We start from the raw sequence: 20,310 nt of genomic DNA on the forward strand, positions 1-20,310 counted from the left end.
GAAGATATAATTTTTTTTTAAAAAAAATGAACTGTAAATTTTATTCCAAAATAAAATTTTATTTTTCTTTAATTTATTGTAAAATTCATTAATACCTGAAAAACAAAAAAAAATGTGTTTATTAACACTATTTAACAAAAACAAGGACATACATGTAAATTCACACAATTTACGTTATTCATGGATGCTAATTTACTCAAGTTAAAAATAAAATAAAAATTGACACAAAAACTCATGTGAAGTTGTTTCACGGATCAATTTTGTGAAACATATCTCCTATCCGACTCGAACCATGAAAAAACATTGTTTTTCACTCCGAAAGTGGACCCGGTCAACCTATCTCAGGGGTATATATCATTATCAATAATTTGATGACTTTATTTTTTTTAACTGTTGATGAGTTTTAATCCAGACATGAACTAGTGATAAATTTTTGATTTGACAAATCTATCTCTGGCAAAGAAAATAATAGCGAGCGAATCGTTATGGCAATAGTTGAACGGGTGATCAATGATTTTCCCTTGCGAAATTGGGTCTATATCGCTTGTAGTGTTGATTTAGGATTCACCGCTTAATTCAAGAGTTCCACCTCTGCAAATTGGAATAATCCTCCTCGACAAAGGGAGCTGTGTTCTGTTGCTTTTGTACAGTGTTTAACAATAAAATGATTCGAATTTCACGACCAACAAGCATGCATGAACGAAATGCAAGCACACGAAATTTTATCTAAAAAACCCAACCTTACTCTACAAAATTCATAATCGAATATAAAATCTTGTGCTCGTAGGCAAATGAAATACAACTCTCGTTAGATATGCGAGTAACTGACCCATGGGCGTCCGAATGTGGCACACTTCCCAAACGGACTTTCAAGTTTTTTTTTTTATAGAGAATTTCTTTTATAATCTATATCTAATTTAATTAAAATATCCACCCGTGAGATTTAAGCTCAAAATCAAATGGATTTTGAGTCTCCCTCTTCCTCCTAAACCAAAAGATCTTTAACGACTTTCAAGTACTTGAATACCATTTATCGGATGAAAATGAGAAATCTACAGCCCCGATGACCTGATCCATGTAGTACTATTATTTTCCCTGAAATGTTATTTTCTTAATCCCGAACTTGAGCACCTTGCTCAAACAAAACACATGCTTATGTACACCAAACTAGCACACGAACTTGAGCACGTGTATGTCCCAATGGCTACCGAGCATTCATCAGATTTTTTTATACGGGACAGGAACCTAACACCCATTGAGATTACACGTGTGTTCAGCCGATAGAGACATGCAAACACAAAAACTAGACGACCCACTTGGTCATACAATCAATTACTGGGAAACACTAACTAAATTAGACCGAATTTTAAATGTACTACACACCTCCATTATACGGAAAAAAGGATAAAATCAATTAATATATAATCATTACAAAATGTTGGGGATTTTACACCACATTGAGTTTCCCGAACTGTACAAAAGGCAGAAGACAGATTTCAGCAATAGAACCACCGCCCCCCTTTTAGAAGTTTTCAACTCAACGAATGCAAAACCTAAATTTACCTGAAAAATAAAAAGGAAATTCACTTCACATGAAGACGAGGGTATGAACAAAACAAAGTAAAGATATTCTATCCAACAATCTAAAACCACACCTACCTCAAGCTGATATGTACAAAACCCAAACACTGCTACGGCCCCTCAGATCCCCTGTTTGATTATGAATCTGGAGGTATGGAGGATTGCATTTCTTTGGAATTAACCAAATAATCTAAATCTATACAGCCTTCAAAAAATCATTCAGAAACTAATAAAAATTATTGTGGAGAACAAGTTAAACACCAAGAACATGATGACCATGATCCATGCGTAAACCCAAAACTCACCAAAAGAATTAATTCAATTGCACATCTATGAGCTAAAACACAAAAAAAGAACCAGTTGTTGTTTGCCGAAGCACCTTTGAACTCCGATCAAGCCCATGAGAAGCCACCTAGAGAGCAGAATCTAAAGTTAAGGCAGATAAAAACAGAAGCATTGACACAAAGAATATTATAATTATTATTTTCTCAACACAAAAAAGTTCTTCAAAGTTAAGGCTGTTGTCTCTCAAAGTCAGTAGATATTTGTTCATGATATTGTCAGAGAAAAGCTGAAAATCACTGGCATAACACCATCTAATCCTATACAAAACCACCATATAGCATAGAATTCCAGATGGGAATATAATAGCTAAAGAAATTTCCTTCAATCATGGCTACTGATATTTGTTCATGATATTGTCAGAGGAAAGCGAATCTGCTTAAACAAACCAGTAAAGGCATAAAAAACTGCATCTAAAAACAAGAGCTAAAGTTAAGGTGCTACACGGTCAAAACATGAATCAAACTATAATAACGAGGGGAAAGAAAGCATTGCCATTTACCATATGAGTCAAAGCTGCATATCGTTCTTCATTCAAAAACAAAGGTTTCCCTCTATGCATTTCAACATCCTGCAAAAATAAAGGGAAAAGGCTGCTGAACTTAGCAATATGGCAAAGGCAGCTTTCATCTTGGGAAGCTAAAGAATTAGGTGAAAAATTAATTTTTCAAGCACCATAAGCGTTTAGAAAAACCAATTTACCTCTTCACCAAATGCATCTAAGTAGGGAGATGGCCAAGGTGCCTGCCGTGCAGATCTCTGAAGCAAGATAGTAGTTCTCTGCGACGATATAAGTTTATCATTATCCGGACGACATAAAAGCTCCATGCCAGATATGAAGATAACATGTTGAGGTTTTCATATGCTGACAAGAAAGTAGCATAAATCTAGTCAAATATTCAACGTACTCTAATCAAGAGGAATACACCAATACCAGCACCACAGGCCATCGCATGAGTCTGACAACCAGTTTCCCTTGAGAATAAAGGATCAGAGTCAAAAATTTACTAAGAGCTCAATGCAAGATACCAGCATGGTGCGCACACGCATAATATATGTTTTATGAGCACGAATGAGCATTAATCACATCTAAAATAAGATAGTGTTATAACCTGCAGCATGTTTTCCAGCTAGGTGAGCACAATTTACCACACAGCAAGCACAAAGCAGGCTCTTCCTTTAAAGCTCCACAGTCGGGACAACACTTTTTGATATACCTGATGTTTGACAGTCTCCCACATCATTAATAAATTCATGCAAAAATAAGCAAAACTATGGTGCATTAACAAACAAACCCACCTCTGCAACAAATCCTGGTAAAGATGAGGCAAAAGCATTAGCCTAAATGGGACTGGAGGAGTACATCTCACTAGACATTGGGATTTATGAAATCTTAAGGCTTCAGAAAAATGGCGCAGCCATCTCGAAGCTGTGAGTCGCAATTTTTTATCAGCAATAATGACACCAAGTGCGGGAATGCAGAACATCTTCTCAAGCTTTTCAACCTCAGGAAGCTCTTCCGCAGGGTTATTAGCACATTCTGCGTATTCAGATTCATCCCACGTTTGAATCCCATTGTTGAATGGGACTGAATTCGAACAATTTATTAGTTTCCAAAGTAATGCACATCTCCTCAAATAAGGAAAGGTTAGACTACGGATTGAATCATAAATGCCATAAGTAGCATCAACATAATAGGAATCAAAACACTGCACAATTTCTCCGTATTCCCCCACAGCTTTGTCGATGTCAGTGATCAAACAATCATGGCATCCCAACCCACTTATAATGCCTTGTTTTTTTCTGTAGTATGTAAGTATAGCCTGTTGCACAAGATTAAACAAAAGGTCAGGAAAATGTAGCAAGTTTATGTCTTTTACAGGTCAATCAAGAGACATTCTTTTTCACCTGAGTCACAGAAACAACATAAAAAGCATGAACAAGAGACATATAGGATTCCTTGCAAGATAAAATTGGCCACGGAAGACAGAAGAGTGTCCACATTAATGATGAAAAGGCATCACAGGCAAGGACGGGCTCAGAAAGGCGTCTCCATAACTGGGTGTCTGGGTACTGAACTTCTGCTTCAGCATTGTCTAATATATAAAGCATACTACCTGAAAACCATAATATAATACACAACTTCAAATGTAGTAACAAAAAATACAATGTCTAGAAAGAGAAACAAAATTGTGTTGGTCAACATAACTCTACTATTCTCTATGCTCACAAACTACTCATTGTTCATTCATTTGAATTCACAAGCAGGTCATCATATTGAAGTGGGTGAGGTGAAAGATGTGTCATGCTAATGGCCAGAAAATGCAACACATTTGTGGGAAACTGATTATGTGTTTAGAAGAGATAAAAAGTTCAGAAAGCTGTAAGTTAGCGATAATGGCAATTTATTGGGGCCTTGGAAAGAAGAGAACAGACAGATCTTTTGAAGGAGTAGAAGTAGATGCATCTCAGCTGGGGAAGAATATCACATAATGGATTCCACTTTAGGAATGGCTGGATAAATACCTCAAAACAAACCCGTTTAGTTCATATTAATTGAATCGCAACCTGTATTAGCCTTAATAAAAAAAAGTATAACTTGTTTGTATCAGGACATATTCTGTGATGGAGATTTCAACCCACTGATGGACTGAAATGACATGTCATCCTCTGATTGCATAAATTTTGTTTCCAATAAAGGACCAAAAAAACTTGATTCTTCATTCAAATTTTTGAAGCAGTGACATTTTCATACTAAATCACAAGAACAAATAAACAGTTGAAATTTGAAAAGAAGTAAATGGCAATGAAACATTCATATAAAGTAACCAAAATCGATGATGGCGTTGTGTCTTAACATCTGATATAAGATACAGCTTAAACAAAATACATATAAATCACATTTCCATTTGATGTCCCACAATAATAAAACAATTATAAAATCAATTGATTTCCTTAAAAACATCTTGAGATGTCATTTCTTAAGATTTCCGATTTCAGATACCAGTCGCGAGAAACATCATTCGGGAAAAGTAAACCAGCACTACGAACCATACCTCCTTGTTGGCAAAGGTGACTGGAATACTCGTTTGGAGAAGCGCCATAACATAAAGACTTGGCACAAAGCTGAATGCCTCTTAATCTTAAAAGGACAGTCAGAGAATTTGATGTTCGAATGCTTTGAGTAGCATCCATGAGCAAGGATAATATAAAACCGCTAGAAGAGTTAAGTTCCCGATACAATGTGCCAAGGCTGTAATTTGAACTCAATGAACTCTTTCTTGACCGAGCAGCAATTTCAGTTGATATGAGGGAGTACCTTAGTGTATCCCACAGAATCAATGAGTTGCTTACCCTGCCAGTTTCTAAAATCTTGTCCTGGCCTGGATAGTACACTCCACATAACAGACGAAGGATAGGTTCAAGATTCGATATTACACTCACATTTCGTGATGGAAAAGCTGCTAGATTCTTGTTACTCCCAGCAACATTTGCGGCAGATTGTACTAGTGACAATGCATCTTGAAGACGTAGGGAACCAACCATCTCTGACGAGGTTGAAGGGTAACCAACATCCATGAAATTTCTAGTCGAAACAACTGAAGGCTGAGGAATCTTTCTCAGATCTCCAGGCAATGCTGGGAGAACAGCGTTTGCAAGTCCTCTACACACTGGACAGAGAAACTCGCCCTGACAAATGGTGTGACCACTGTCAAAACAATTTTACAATCCTTAGACCCAAAGGTTCAAGATAGATAAAGGGGTTTTACCTGATCTGGATCCACAATGTGCCCTCCTTCAAAGACAATTCTTCTGATATATCTGCATTCATAGCAAAGCAAGCAAACCAATCCTTTTAATTCATTTCCATGTTTAAAAACAACAATAAAGTTTTATGGTGATATTATTAACATTTAGCCTTTTAATCTGGAGGCCAATGTAAACACAAGCACTGTTGCTGTACATGACAAGTCGGCAGCAAAACTCGTGTCTTCAGGTATGAATAAGATATTCAAATCTGTGGAAGAGAAAGCATAGAAAAATGGAAATCCTAGAGGCTCGACCATCGAACTCAACACTATGGACCTACTTAAAATGAATCAAATGTCGACCTAGCTCTGACAAGTGGAGAAGAGTCTATACCCTTCTGCACAAAAATATAGGATACATTAAGAACATCCAACTACATAGAATTAATCAAGAAACCATGATCTAATTGCGGGAAAAATGACGAAGAAGCAATTTCAAACAAGATAAACCAAAAAAAGCCTCATGCTTATGCTCTTTCAGATGGTTTTGTATTTCAGTCAGGTTTTTCACAGTTCACTAGGCATGAAGCTCAGATATTTCAAATGGTAGGTGGTCTAGAATGCTCCAGCAAGTCCAGATGATGATGATGTGTGTGTATGTGATTTTTCTCTTGGAGGGTGCGGTAGTGGTTGTGTATATGAGAAAGATATACCTTTCCCTGAGTGATGATAAATAGCGATCAAGACATCCTTGATGCACCGCATGCCCGCAGGAAGAAACATAAATCCCATCACTACCAGCAGGAACAAATTTATCGTGTTCTAAATGCCATGTATTAGCTTCTGACTGCATCCGATCACTCCGAGAGTGATTAATCTTTGAAGCTGAGGGGCCATCTGTTGGTTCTTTAGATAGCGCAGCAATGTATTTACCCAATAAAAGAGATTCAGCACAGCCCCTTCTTTCCATGTCACTTTCAGAGGCTAAAAAAATTCCGTCTTTATTTGGGGAATCTGAATTTTTTGAACCGGATGGAGATCCCTTGATCAACAGATACATGTGTTCTTCAAATGTCTCAAGAGAGGACGGTGTCCCCTCCATCTTGTCTGTTGACATGCAAGGGAGCTGAACATTCTTAAGGGAAGGGAATCTAGCCTTAACAAATTGCAAAAAACAATCAACTTCCGCTGGTTGTCCCAAGGAAGCAAGATCGTTTAAAGCACTCTGAACTACATCGATCAACTGCGAAGATGAAACCACATTGGAGCCATCTGAGATATTGACAGGCAATATACCATTATAAGTAGTGGGGATGCTAGAAACATGCTCTTTGCCAGACTGGGTAACTTGTTCCCAAGAAGGAGGTCCTTTGTCGACAAAACTCAGAAGCCGGGATTTCTATACATAAAAAGTAGGAGAAATCATAATGATGTACAATATATGTTAAATGAAGAGCTATAGTATTTAAATTGATTGGAACACAATCTCACGTCAATGAAAAATGAGAAGAGGAAAATTCTTACCTGAAGAAGAACTAAGAATGATACAGGACTTCTCGATTTGGGATCATGGCAGAGAGAGCAACTGACTTGAACAGAATCTTGTATTTCATTATTAGTTTCAGAATCACACATTTCTCCCTCAGATTTGACATCATCCATCTCATCATCTTCACTGGTATTAAAGCTCTCCAAAAACTTGGACTGTTGATCTCTCATCCTTTCCTGTGTATCAGAATTCGGATACGATAATTAAACGTGAACGACTAGATAATATCACAACACAAACCAGCCAAAAATAAAAGTAACAGAGCTCAAAATATATCAAATTTTATCTAATGCTGCCTGACAAAGAAATAAGGCCATGTCACCCCACCAAGGAATTTGAGTCTTAACTGCCTACCCAGTCATCAACTAAGAAAAATCATCAATACACAAAAGAAGATATTATGGGCAACTATAACTATTTAAGAAGGGATTCGAAACTAATTTTCCTTGTCAAAATTTGTAGAAGCGAGCAAACTCTGTTATCACAATAAATGTTCAATGCATCTGCATAGTGACTTATATAAAATGGAAATATGGACAAACATAAACCTTCTACTTTATAAAAGCTTAGTTTCATAAAATATAGACAGTGAAATTCCCCAACATATTTCAATCACAGGTTCTTTCATCCCTCGCAAAAGATATTGATATGAAAAGAAATGGCAGGCAGGCAGGGATTCAGAAGTAGTTCAGACTTTTCTAGGTACACAAATTAATTAAACCCAAAATATGATCTTACCAAAATAGCAGCTTGTCTTTCTCGAGATTTTGCTTTGAGCTTTTCACTTTCAGAAGTGGACTCTGCCTCTTTGAAACTATTATTTACCACAGAATTAAGAAAATAATTGGCACTTTCAGGCGCAAGTTTTTGCAATTTCGTCATGCATCCAGGTTCAAGCTCTGAAAACTTATTGAGTAGACTTGATACCAAAGATGAGATACTAAATTTTACAGCTTCCATAAAGTTCTCTGCATTTTCTTTCTCATGCATTCTCCTCAACGAGACAAGGAGTGACAAAATACTCTGATCACCATTGTTGCTTGTGGATACTTCTTCAGTGGCAAATGCCAAAAATGGGATAACATCACCTTCAGAACATAAAGGATCGCCAGACTCCTTATGAACCCTACATACATCCAGGGCCAATGCCAACAAGTGTAATCCCGTTAAAAGAACAGCATCTGAAGCACGTGATGCCACAAGTTTCTCAGAGTGAACAGCATAAAACAGAACTGCTCGAACAATTTCAGCAAGTGTTCTGCAGGTGGCGATTTTAGCTAAACCCCTGAGAGGATAATAAATCTTTGTCCATCTAGGAAGTTGATTTACCAATGCAGAAACATTACAGAACCGTGAGTATCTTTCCTCAGCAGCCTGTAGATCCCTATAATTCCAACGAGGATGGTATAAATCCAGCTCCTTCCAGTACGGCGAAAGAAGTCTATACATGCCCTAATTACAGAAAATAAGAGTGACTATCAATGACTGATCGACTCAAAATTAACATTGACTTGGCAGTTGGCATGTAGCTCAAACCTGAGTCATGCCAGATGGATGTGAATATTCAGCAACTGTATCTAATATTTCTTGAATTTTATCAATTTTGGCAAGATCTCGAGGAAGAGATTTAACAAGCTGACTCCGAGTGGCATCTCCAATTGAAAGCTTATATACCAACTCTTTTTGCAAACATTCAGCAGTTGTTAGCCCACAAAATCTCCTTTCTTTCACTATTTGTATTAGCAGAGTAAGCATTTCTGTTACTAGAGTTGGTTCGTGCCTGAAAAAACAAAATCATGCAAAAAAAGAATCAATTGATTGGATGTAAAAATTACTTTTTTAAAAGAAAAAAAATTACTCTTCTTCGGCCTGAAGAAAGGATGCAGAATTGTCAACACGACCATCCATGAAACGGTCACATATCTGATTCTAGGTTATGTTTTAGGAAAGTATCTGATTAATATTTAAATAGATACTGCCAGAACATAAAGAACTGCAGCGACAATGGTTACTCTATTCAGGCAGTGGATAAAAACCTTGGAACGCATTTATATTTTAATCAATGTGGTGCCAAAGTAATCATTTCTTCATTTCACAATCATGTGCCTCGTAAAATAATATTGTCATGGCTATGCTCATTCTCACATCAATTAGAGCTTCTTTAAAAACTGCTTAAGAATTTAAATAATACTGAAATAAACTAAAAGTTAATTCATTTTGCAAAATGGCACAGCTATGGAAACATAGAAAAAAGCATTTAATAACCACAAAAACGCCATGTTAATTAACACTTCAAAGATAAGGTCTAGTCATCGAAAATATGGTTCACGTGTTCTCAATCGATAGCATGCAGAAGGCGGAAATTGGTGGCACAGGGAAAATTTATAAATGACCACTCCATTTAGTGCAAAAGTTGCCCAGAAGGGAAAGTCGAATAGGAAATTATATACTCGCTTGGCTGCTCAAGGTTCAGAGATAGGTAGTCTGCCAACCCAAAACGTTCAAGAATTCTCTTGACAAAAAGATCAGCTGGAGCTAATGAAGCACAGCACTGGAGCAAGAAGAGATCAAGTTCCTGACCCTGTTCAGACCTGAATAAAAGCCAAAAGTGAAGAAATTATCGAGTACAAAATTAAAATTAATAGTAATAAAAAAAATGTCTAGGGGATACGCCAAAAGGAATCAGCATAAATCTTAGACGGACAAATTCTTAATCGAATTTAGAGGGCATATACCATCGAACTGAGCGATACCACTCGCTAAATAATATAGGAGTATCACCATTCCTGTGCCACATCCCAGCATGTACCTCAGCACAGAAAACCCTAATTCGCAAAGGATGCTCCATCACAAAAGCAGAAAACCCATAAGGGTGGCAGCCTTCTAAAATCTGGCCAAGAAAGTCACTTGATCTGGCAAGAGATTGGTCAGCAGAGCCAGCATTGAGAAAAGATGATGAGATAGATTCACCGTAACATATTTTGAGTGCAGTTCGTAAGACCATTGAAAGCAGCCGATGTATTGGAATATTTATTGAGATTTCTTGTGAACTAACATCAAATGTGATATCAGGCCAGTCTGACAAACTTAGGACTCGTAGCCTCTCCAGTTCAATGATGCTTTCTCCTTCTAGCATATTATCATCAAAACCAGCTTCTTGTCCTGTGGAAGCACCGCATTCGGACCCTATACCAATGTTACTTTGTTTATCATGAGCTTCACTTGAAGTAGAAAGCTCGCAATAGGACACACTGGATGATTTAAACATTAATCTGCCTCTTCTAAACTCAGAGAGCGTTCTTTTCAGAGCAAAAAAATTATTACCAGAGCAATTACTTATTTTCAGGGAAGAGGCACCAAGGGTTCCAACTGTATTATCCAATCCCAACCAATTTTCCATAGATCTCAAACACTCGTGCAATAACCACAAAGCAGACGATGGTACAGGGAAACGGTCCACAGTCTTGGAATCATCTGACGAGCTCTTCCCTGTAATACTACTGATGTAACTTTCCTGCGAGAGCCTTCCCACCTTTGCAAGTCTTGGGCAGTCTTGGTCTTCACACACTAGTTCATACGCTTTTTCCTCCCTAGTACCCAAATTGCTACTCACTAAAAATGCCCCAACCACTAAAAGAGAGAGAATGTTGGATATGGAGTGACATAATACAAAAGGCAAATGAACATTCTCATTTTCTTCTTCTATGTGATTGCCCATTTCTCGCTTTTGAGCATTCATACCTTGCACAGAAGCCAATAATCTCATCCACGTCTTAACTAAATCTCGCCGGCTGTTGCATAAATATTTGGGTACAACAGCATGGCTCATCACAAACCTAATATCTTCAACCACATGAAGAGAAGTTTCATACAAGGGCGCCCATTTAGAAACCTGAAAAGCAGCTGAAATGAACGTTTTCCGGTACGATTCAAATAATAGAGAGAACACAATTAAAAATACTGGATAAGAACCACAACCAAACAAATTACTACAACTTCAAAACCAAATACTAAACTACAGCATAATATTCAAGTAATTAGAACATCAACATTCTCAAACTCAAGGAGAGACAATAGCATTAGAGAACCCCATAGACTGTAATACACATCCGAAGGTAGGAATACTAGAATTAGAGTTGTTAGTGGGTTGCAAAAAGAGCAGCCAACAAATATAGCCAAACAAAAAGCGGAAAGTAAATTTTGATCCAGAAATCATTTAGAACACACCTAAGCAATGTGTCTGTATATATCCAATGGCAGTCACCATAGATTAGGACTGGTTAACATCAATGAGACCAAAAGTCATCGAAAAAAAAACATGAATATATCTATTACTATATTATCTTCTTTTTTTTTTTTATAAGAAACGATATTTTATTAATGATATGATAAAAACAATTACATTAGTGGACCAGAGGTCCACTATCATGAAGTACATATCACTAATTTGATTTAATGAAACACAAAAGCCCAATCTCGCAATAGATCAAAGATGGAGACATTCTTGAAGTCATCATGAGTTCCGATCCACGTAGCTACTGTTATCTTGATTCTTTCCCAGCAATGTTCTCTATTTTCTGTTATTTCATCAAAATTCTTCTATTTCTTTCCAACCATACTGTCTAGCATATGCAATGAACCACGACTTGCCAAAAAGTTCTTCCCCTCTTTCCAGTCAGTTGCCCCAAATCCATACCAAATAAATCTTTTGTTGACTTCGGCAATACCCAAACTAATCCAAGTTTTTGCAAAGTTTTAACCCACAATCCGATCGTGAAAGGACAATGTATGAGTATATGATCCTGAGTTTCGTTGTCATTTCTACACAACACACACCAATTTGGGCAAATAGCAATTGAGGGCAACTTTTTTTGTATCGTTTCCGAGGTCGGTAGCTTACCCAAAGTTGCAGCCCACGAGAAAACTTGAATTTTTATTGGAACCGATACTTTCCAAATTTGATCGTGATGAGGAAAAATCGGAAAACGTGTAGGAGGAAAAAAAGACTAGAAGAATGATTTAACCGAAAAAAGACCAGAAGAATCTCCTCGCCACACTCTGAAATCATCTACCCCTTCAATCAACCTAATTGATTCTAACACACGTAATAGCTCGGACAATTGAAGAAGTTCTTGATCGCTGATTGCCCTCCTAAAATGAAAGTCCCAAGAATGAGTAGACATTGCATTATCGAACGACACAAAATATGAAATAGGCAAATTATGAACTGTTGATAACTGAAATAAAGCTGGAAAAAGCTCTTTGAAAGACGACTCTCCCACCCACATATCTTCCCAAAATCTCGCCTTATTTCTCCCTCTCACCTCAATTGAGACAAGCTGTTGAAAAGTCGGGTATATTCGGGAAATAAACTTCCAAGGGCACTTGAATGTAACGTTCCTTGCCAACCCTGCATCCCACCCATTCCCTTGTAAACCATATAAACTTACAATAATTTTCTTCCAAAGTGTCCCATCTTCCGCACAAAATCTCCACCACCACTTCCCCAACATGGCCTTGTTTCTCAAGATAATATTCCCCACACCCAATCCACCTTTTTCCTTAGGTTTGCACACATGTTTCCACGCGACCAAATGACTATACAAATCTCCATCCGCTCCATCCCAAAAAAAATTTCTTGAAATCTTCTCCATCATCTCTACTATACCTTTTGGAACTCTAAAAAAAAACATAATATATCGGAATTGAATTTAAAACCGATGATATCAATGTTAATCTTCTCCCTCTTGACAAAAAAGTTATTTTCCAACTTGCTAATTTTTTCGACATCTTAGCCATAATGGGTTCCCAAAATGAAGCTTTTAACCGATTTCCACCTAAAGGCTTTCCCAAATAAGTAATTGGCCAACACTCAGTACCACATCCAATTTGTTGTGCTAACAGGTCAACTTCCCTTTGATCACAATGAATACCCAAAATCGCACTTTTTTCCCAATTGATTCTTAATCCAGACATATGACAAAATGATATCACCACTTGAACCAAGAACCTGATGTGGTCCTCATTCCTCACAAAGAATATTATGTCATCCGCAAACTGAATGTGAGATATCTCTACTTTGTCTCTACCCACCTCAATCCCTTTTATAAGATTTCTTCCTTTAGCTTTATCAATCAATCTCCCCAATACATCCACAACCAAATTAAACAAAAAAGGAGACCCCTCGGTCTCTCATTAATCATAACCGAGAATGTTACGTTCGACACACATCCTTTGATCCATTTTCTCCATCTCTCTCCAAACCCTTTTTTCATCAAAACAAAATCTAGGAAATCCCAATTCACATTATCGTAAGCCTTTTCAAAATCTACCTTAAGCACCCATCTTTTTTTCTTCTTGCTCCTTCCTTTTTCAACAAGTTCATTCGCTATAATGCCACAGTCGAGAATCTGTCTTCCCTCCACAAAAGCATTCTGAGATTCTGATATTGTCTCTGATATGACATTCCTGATCCTAGCAGTTAAGACTTTTGCTATTATTTTATACAAACTTGTTGTGAGGCTTATCGGTCTGAAATCCTTAACTTTGATAGATTCATTTTTTTCCCGGATCAAACAAATATATGTTTCGTTGGTAACACCATTTATGATTGCGGTTCGAAAGAACTCATCGAAAACCTTCATTAAATCTCTTTTGACTATTTCCCAACATTCTTGAAAAAAAGCCAAAGTAAACCCATCAGCCCCTGGACTCTTACCATCATCACATTGAAAAACTGCTATCTTTATCTCATCTTCAGAAAATTGTCTCTCCAATTCTTGACTCAATGCATCATTAATGGGGCACCAATCCACTCCTGCAATCCCCCAACTTCTCTCATCTGTCACATCATACAACTCCTTAAAAAACTTCAAGATAATGGAGACAATTTCATCTTCGTCACTTGTAATCGATCCATCATCCATTTCCAATCTATTAATGGTAGCCTTACTCCTCCGGTGATTCAATAGCGAGTGAAAAAACTTTGAATTCTGATCCCCCTCTTTAATCCATTTGATCTTGCTTTTTATCTACTACTATATTATCAACGAAGAGCACCATATAGTAGCCACCTTAGTCACTTGGTGTGCTTCCAGTTTTTATGTGTTCTTCCTAAAGTAACCCCTATGTAGATAACCGCCATCAATATTTGGCCTTTTTTCCAATGTTTCTTTCATCTAATTATTAATATACAAATTTAGTTTTCAATATTTAAAATTTCCAAAAAATTTAGCAATATGTTAAATTTATTTATATTGTATTGTTATGAGAAAAAACATAACAAAAATGAAGATAAAGAAATTGGTTGGGCGCGCGCATTGCGCGTTTTAAAAAATATTTAATTGATCGAAAATATTTTGTCCACCAATTTAATTGGGTAGACAGTTTTCTCAATCGAAGCAATTTTTTCTTTTATGTGGATTAATATATTCATGAAATAAAATGTAAATTAATTCAAAATAAAGTTTTTTTTTTAAATAAAGAAGTGGACATACCGACCAATCAAAGATAGTTACTATAATATACTAGTCACTGACGCACAAGCGTTACATGTGCATGAAATTTATTTATATAAAATAATATACAAATCACAAATTTTATCCATATACAATTAATTTAATTTAACAAAATGAAGATAATATGGAAATTAAAATAGCAAAAAAATTAGTGTTGTATTATGGTCAACAGGACTAGAAAACTTAACTTTTCAACTTCCAAAAAAAATTTCACAGCTAGCAGTTGACAAATCACCACCCCATGAAGAAAAGGCGGTTAATGTAAACATTACAGGAGAGTGAGATTAAATGTGCAGTAAGCACAAGCAGAAATGAATGTTAAAAAAATAATTACACTACCTGAAGCCTTCCATCATCTCTGGCACAAGCAACAAATATATTTTCTAAGCATTGCAACAGCATGTCCATCAGATTCATTTCCTCCACTAGCCGCGGTGTCAGAGTCGGCACAGTCAGAATTTGGACAGAAAATGTAGACAGCAACGGATTTTTCTTGAATACAGTATCACTTGACTCTTTTATGGCTTCATCCACAATCATAGGATAATATCTTACAAATACTTTTGCAAATTCATATTTAAATACAGGTTCACCCAGCAATTTCAAAAGTAACTCATGGAGCTTTCCAACAACACTATCATGCATGAAACTCTCAGCCCTCAATAGAGCGTCCAAAAGACCAACCGAAGAGTACACTCTCCCTGAAATAAAACTTAGCAAACTTTCACTGTGTTTGCAAAAATTCAATAGCATCTCCACCACGACAGAGGTCAACTCATCTGCAATCTTTTGAAGCTCAGCAGCATGGTCAGAGGCTCTAGGACTCTCCTCAGAGATCCTTTTCCCACATTGTAGCTTGTTATTCCAATAACCAAGCAATAAGTCCATAACAGGTCCCATAGACTTCGCAAAGTTCTCAGGAAGGGGTTGTATCTGTTCTGCACCTCTGTGCTTGGAGCAAAATCCTTCCTGTTTCCATGCAGTAACATCTCCACAATCACAGCACCCTCCGCCTGTATATATGACAGAGTAATCGTGATCCTTATGGTTTCCATTCTCAAAACAAGGAACGCAAATTGCACATGTTGGATCATGCTCGCACGTCCGACAGCGGTATGCGATATCATTGTTCTCCCAGACAGCCCCACAAACACCGCGTTCATTTTCACTCAATTTAGTCAGGTGTTCTAAGGCCACATTAGGTTCACCTTCAAACATCAGCCACTGCAACCAACTCAAGCTCTCACGGAACACATTTTCACCCTCCTCCAACTCATCACTTGGCAAAATTGCAGATACCAACTGTGGTACCCGAAATCCATTATTCTTCGCATAAGCCACCAAACCATGCTGTCCATGATTCAAGTTTTCATCCGGGACTCCCAGCAGTGAGAGCCTCTGGAACACATAAAAAAAACAAAATTTATATCTCCTATACAACACGGTTAACAATTCTAAAATCCAGTCGTATTTCAGAACGTAACTTACTCTCGGTAGTTTAAAAAAAAAAAATACAACACCGTAATCCATCCATAATTCTCCTGACATTGAACGTATTTCTACTACTTTATAAATTTAATCACAATTCACACTATTTAGCTTAAATTTTAGCAGTTTGATTCGAGCGTACCTGAATGATGAGACCGTAATTAGATGGAGGAATTGATTCCGCCGTAGATTCAACCTCCATCCGAAACATATCACGAATCCAATCGATGCAAGAACACTTATCAATTTCACAGCTTTCGCTCCCCAGGGCTGAAGCTCACTGTCAACCACACTCACCGACGAATATATATCATCTATACACATTCATATACATAGTGATCGTAACATTCATTAAATGGAGTAAATTGGGAGAAAATTATCAAAAACCCTAGCAAGGCTAGAATAAATCTAGATGATCCAATTATACGTTGAGAAATCTCTCTTGATTTTAGTATGTTTACTAATTAATAATAATAATAATAATAATAATAATTAAAAAGTGGTCGGATTTCGGGACTTTTACCTTGTTTCTTTATAAATATAGATTTAGATTTAGATTTGGATTTGGATTTGGATTTAGATTTGAAACTGGATTTGAAAATTCAAGTATTTGAAATTTCATTTGGTGTTTGGTTTAAAATTTAAAAATGATATTTATAAATCCATTTCTTGTTTGGAGAAAAAAAGATTCGAATTTGGAATTTTAAAATTTTACTAAGCTGTCCTTAGAAATCTTATCAAATTTGATTGGATTTGGATATAAAATTAGTTGCATGTTTTTAAAATTCAAATCCCACCAAATCTTATCAAATTTGATGGGATTTGGATATAATCATTGGAAATCTCATGAAATCCCATAAAATTCTAAACAAATCCGAATTCTTTTTTTGAATCACTATGCTTTTGAAATTCAAATATCATGAAATCATCCCAAATCCTGATTTTCAAACACACTGTTACTATCACCTCGCGGATAATTTCGTCAAAGATAAACTCTGCTTTACATTACATTTACTTTAATAATAATAATAACTATTAAAATATTTGTCTGTCCTGTCAAATTCGTAATAAATTTTAAGTCGAAATGATTAATTAATTCGCCTTCTTTAAATATTTTTAAAAAATATTTCTAAACACAATTGTTTCTTATTTCATTCCTTAGTAAATATTGTATTATCCATAACTAATTGAAAATACGTGAAACGCGGATTTCAATAATTATATTCTCAAATTTCTTCTTCTTTGTTTTTAATCGGAAATGAAATTAAATTTTTTATAGTTGGGAAAAGAGCAATTTGACTAGTAAAACAAATAGTTTGGTAAATAATAGTAGTGATACCAGGATTTCAATTAAACGGGCAACTGGGAGGAGCATATTTAATGGGCCTAAAGTCCAGTTAAACAAAAGACGGCCCAATTATTTGTAGTTGACTAGCCGATTACTAGCTTTGGGTTCCATATTCAGGACCTTGCTACAAAAGCCCCACAAATTTTTGGCCCGATAAGCAATTGAAGTTTAGAAATAAAGGAAAATAAGCTTTGCATTTTTTTAGAAACAAACAACTGTGTGTCATCCAAATTTCAAGTGTTTAGTATAAGAATTTCAGTTCACGTGATTGAGTATGTTTGAACCTTACAAACCTAAAAACAATAATCATATTTTTCCCGATTCTGATGGCTATGATCGTTTTTCGACGAAAACTAAGCTTAGATTTTTATCATGATGAACTTGACGATTTTAGGAGAAAATTTAATGTTTTATAAAAAAAAACTGTACTTAAATAAATATACGCATACAATCAATTGTTTTATTTTCTTAATCTTATTTTATATTAATTAATTGTCAAATATACCATTATCTTAGCAGCTTATCTAACCTATGATTTTCCATCTCAAGTCCCAATTGTTGTGGTCCTCCACAGAGTTTGATAAATTTTAGCAAACAAGAAATTCCCAGCAACCAACTAACAAAAGTAGACTAGAGATTTGGCATTTTGCCATAAATCATTGCTCTGAACAAGTCAAGTACTATTAATTAATTTATAAAATGACGCCAGTTTCAACTCGTATTTGGTTTTAATTTAAAATATTGCTATTTGCTCAAAGTTTTTCTTCCATGAAAATCCAGAATTGGTAAAAAGCAATTCTCGAGATGTAATAATTGAAGGGAATTAGAAAAACCAAATGATTTTGTGGGAGTTGATTCTAAACGTCGGCAACAAAAAAGATGATGTCTTAACTAAAAAGCTTTCAACTAAGTGAGTTTCTTGATTGAAGATGTCTTTTTCTGGTGTAATTCCGACTTAAGGTGAGAAAAAATATCGAATTTTCAATATACCGAGATTACCGTGTCGAAAAATTGCGGAATTTATCTAATTTTCGGTATACCGAATATTTCGATACGATACGATACGATAAAAATACCGAATTTTTCGATACGGTATTGGTATATAAAACTGTATATACCGAAATATCGAAAAAATATATAATATTTTAGAACAATAAATTTATAAAAATTTTAAAAAATTAGGTTTTTTGGGTATAAAACGGTGTATACTAATACCGTACCGAAATTTCGATATACCGTACAATTTCGATATAATCAGTATGCTAATTATATGTACCGAATTTTTTGATATACTGAAAAATATACCAAAAATTTCGGTACAGTATCGTATGAATTTGCTTATACCATAATTTTCGATATAATATATAATTTTCGGTACAGTACGATATGGGACGATGTATCACTCCTAATTCCGACACCTTATTAAGAACGACATACAACACATAAAGTAACAGTCCTCTAATTTATGACATTTTCTTTCGAATAAATCACATATATACATGTTTTCTCGTAGATTAATGTGGATGACAGGTATTAAGAAATTTCTCTTGATTAAATAAAAGTAGAATATTAAAATAATATACGCTGTGTCACGCTAGATTTGGGTAAACCAATTATGAGGAAAAGATTGGTCTCGCAAAGCAGTTTCGCTCATTAATACACGCATACGACTTTGTACCGACAAATACAAATATTAAAATGCGACATCTAATGCAAATGGTGGCCTCACATGCTATTCTAAATTATTGAGTTACCCGAATTAATTAGAGTCGCAACCATTCGCTGTCCCTATTGTCTCAAAAAATTAATTACTCTCTGGTGGGCTCACCCATATAAATAAATTATTGCCATCCTTTTAAAATCTGATTCGATCCAAGTCTATGTATTTTAATGTAGATTTACAATAAATTTTGAGAAGTTTACATATTAAAAAAAATCATATATAATATACATATGTTTGAATAATAATATTTATTTTTTTATATAAAAAAAACTATGAAGGAAGTAATAGACCCAGAGTTGGAACTTTGTCGTGGAGACTCTTTCAAATTCCAAGCATTTTAATAAAAAGTCAACATGTGCTAATATAAAAGTCATTCCAGTAATCATGGGATTAATTATTTAATTTTACCATGTACAAATCACAAACAGTATGCTTGACTTGAAATAATAATTTATTATATGGTTATACACCATTTTAGTTCTTCAACGCACTTATGTAATTTATAATGGCTTTAATTTTTAAATTTAAAAAAAAACTAATTTTCTTAATTTATTCAACTTGATAAGAAATTATCGTTTTTAAAATAAAAATGCTAGTTCAAATGTTGGTAACTAAATAATAAAGATAAAAACTTGGATGAGACGGTCTTACTGATTGTATTTTATAAGATCATTCATAAAAAATTATTATTTTTTATTATGAATATCGATAATATTGAACGTTTTCCGCATTCTTTCGAATGGTTGTGACAGCACCCAATGGCCCAGACAGAGACATTTCAAGCTTCATAATTGATTGTAGAGTATTGCAAGAGCATAGCTATGAAAATAACAAGTTGTAGTTCTCTTTTGAAATATATCAGCGAATTCAGACTCTATGCTGGAACCATAAATTTTCTACTAATCAAATTACTCATGCTCTGGCTACTTGGGTGGATGACTTACTCTTTCTTTAACCTGATTTCGAATGTAATTGGAGATGAGTTGATTTCATAAATATTTTATCCATTCTAA

The 20,310-nt window shown here is 35.4% G+C and overlaps 1 protein-coding gene across 7 annotated transcripts; it reads right to left on the reverse strand.

Annotated features, from left to right (window-relative positions):
• Positions 1 to 1,400: 1,400 nt before the first annotated feature.
• LOC140971742 (E3 ubiquitin-protein ligase PRT6-like) lies at positions 1,401 to 16,668 on the reverse strand. 7 transcript variants are annotated; one of them, XM_073434179.1, is made up of 19 exons: positions 16,369 to 16,668; positions 15,078 to 16,136; positions 9,957 to 11,113; positions 9,672 to 9,812; positions 8,758 to 9,001; positions 7,960 to 8,673; positions 7,197 to 7,397; positions 6,386 to 7,071; positions 5,694 to 5,745; positions 4,980 to 5,613; positions 3,832 to 4,040; positions 3,223 to 3,746; positions 3,036 to 3,140; positions 2,832 to 2,898; positions 2,626 to 2,703; positions 2,426 to 2,494; positions 1,887 to 1,993; positions 1,660 to 1,726; positions 1,401 to 1,563 (listed from the first exon to the last, which is right to left on the reverse strand). In XM_073434179.1, exons 1-17 carry the CDS (start codon positions 16,435 to 16,437, stop codon positions 1,919 to 1,921), a joined length of 6,084 nt encoding a protein of 2,027 aa, XP_073290280.1. In that variant the 5' UTR covers positions 16,438 to 16,668; the 3' UTR covers positions 1,401 to 1,563; positions 1,660 to 1,726; positions 1,887 to 1,918. The 7 variants fall into 7 exon arrangements, with proteins under 7 accessions (XP_073290280.1, XP_073290282.1, XP_073290281.1 ...); XM_073434181.1 differs by having other exon boundaries at positions 1,656 to 1,726; XM_073434180.1 differs by having other exon boundaries at positions 1,660 to 1,777.
• Between the last annotated feature and the right edge of the window lie 3,642 nt (positions 16,669 to 20,310).

The sequence above is a fragment of the Primulina huaijiensis genome, chromosome 2 (assembly GCF_012295235.1).
Source record: "Primulina huaijiensis isolate GDHJ02 chromosome 2, ASM1229523v2, whole genome shotgun sequence".
In the NCBI taxonomy this organism is placed as follows: domain Eukaryota; kingdom Viridiplantae; phylum Streptophyta; class Magnoliopsida; order Lamiales; family Gesneriaceae; genus Primulina; species Primulina huaijiensis.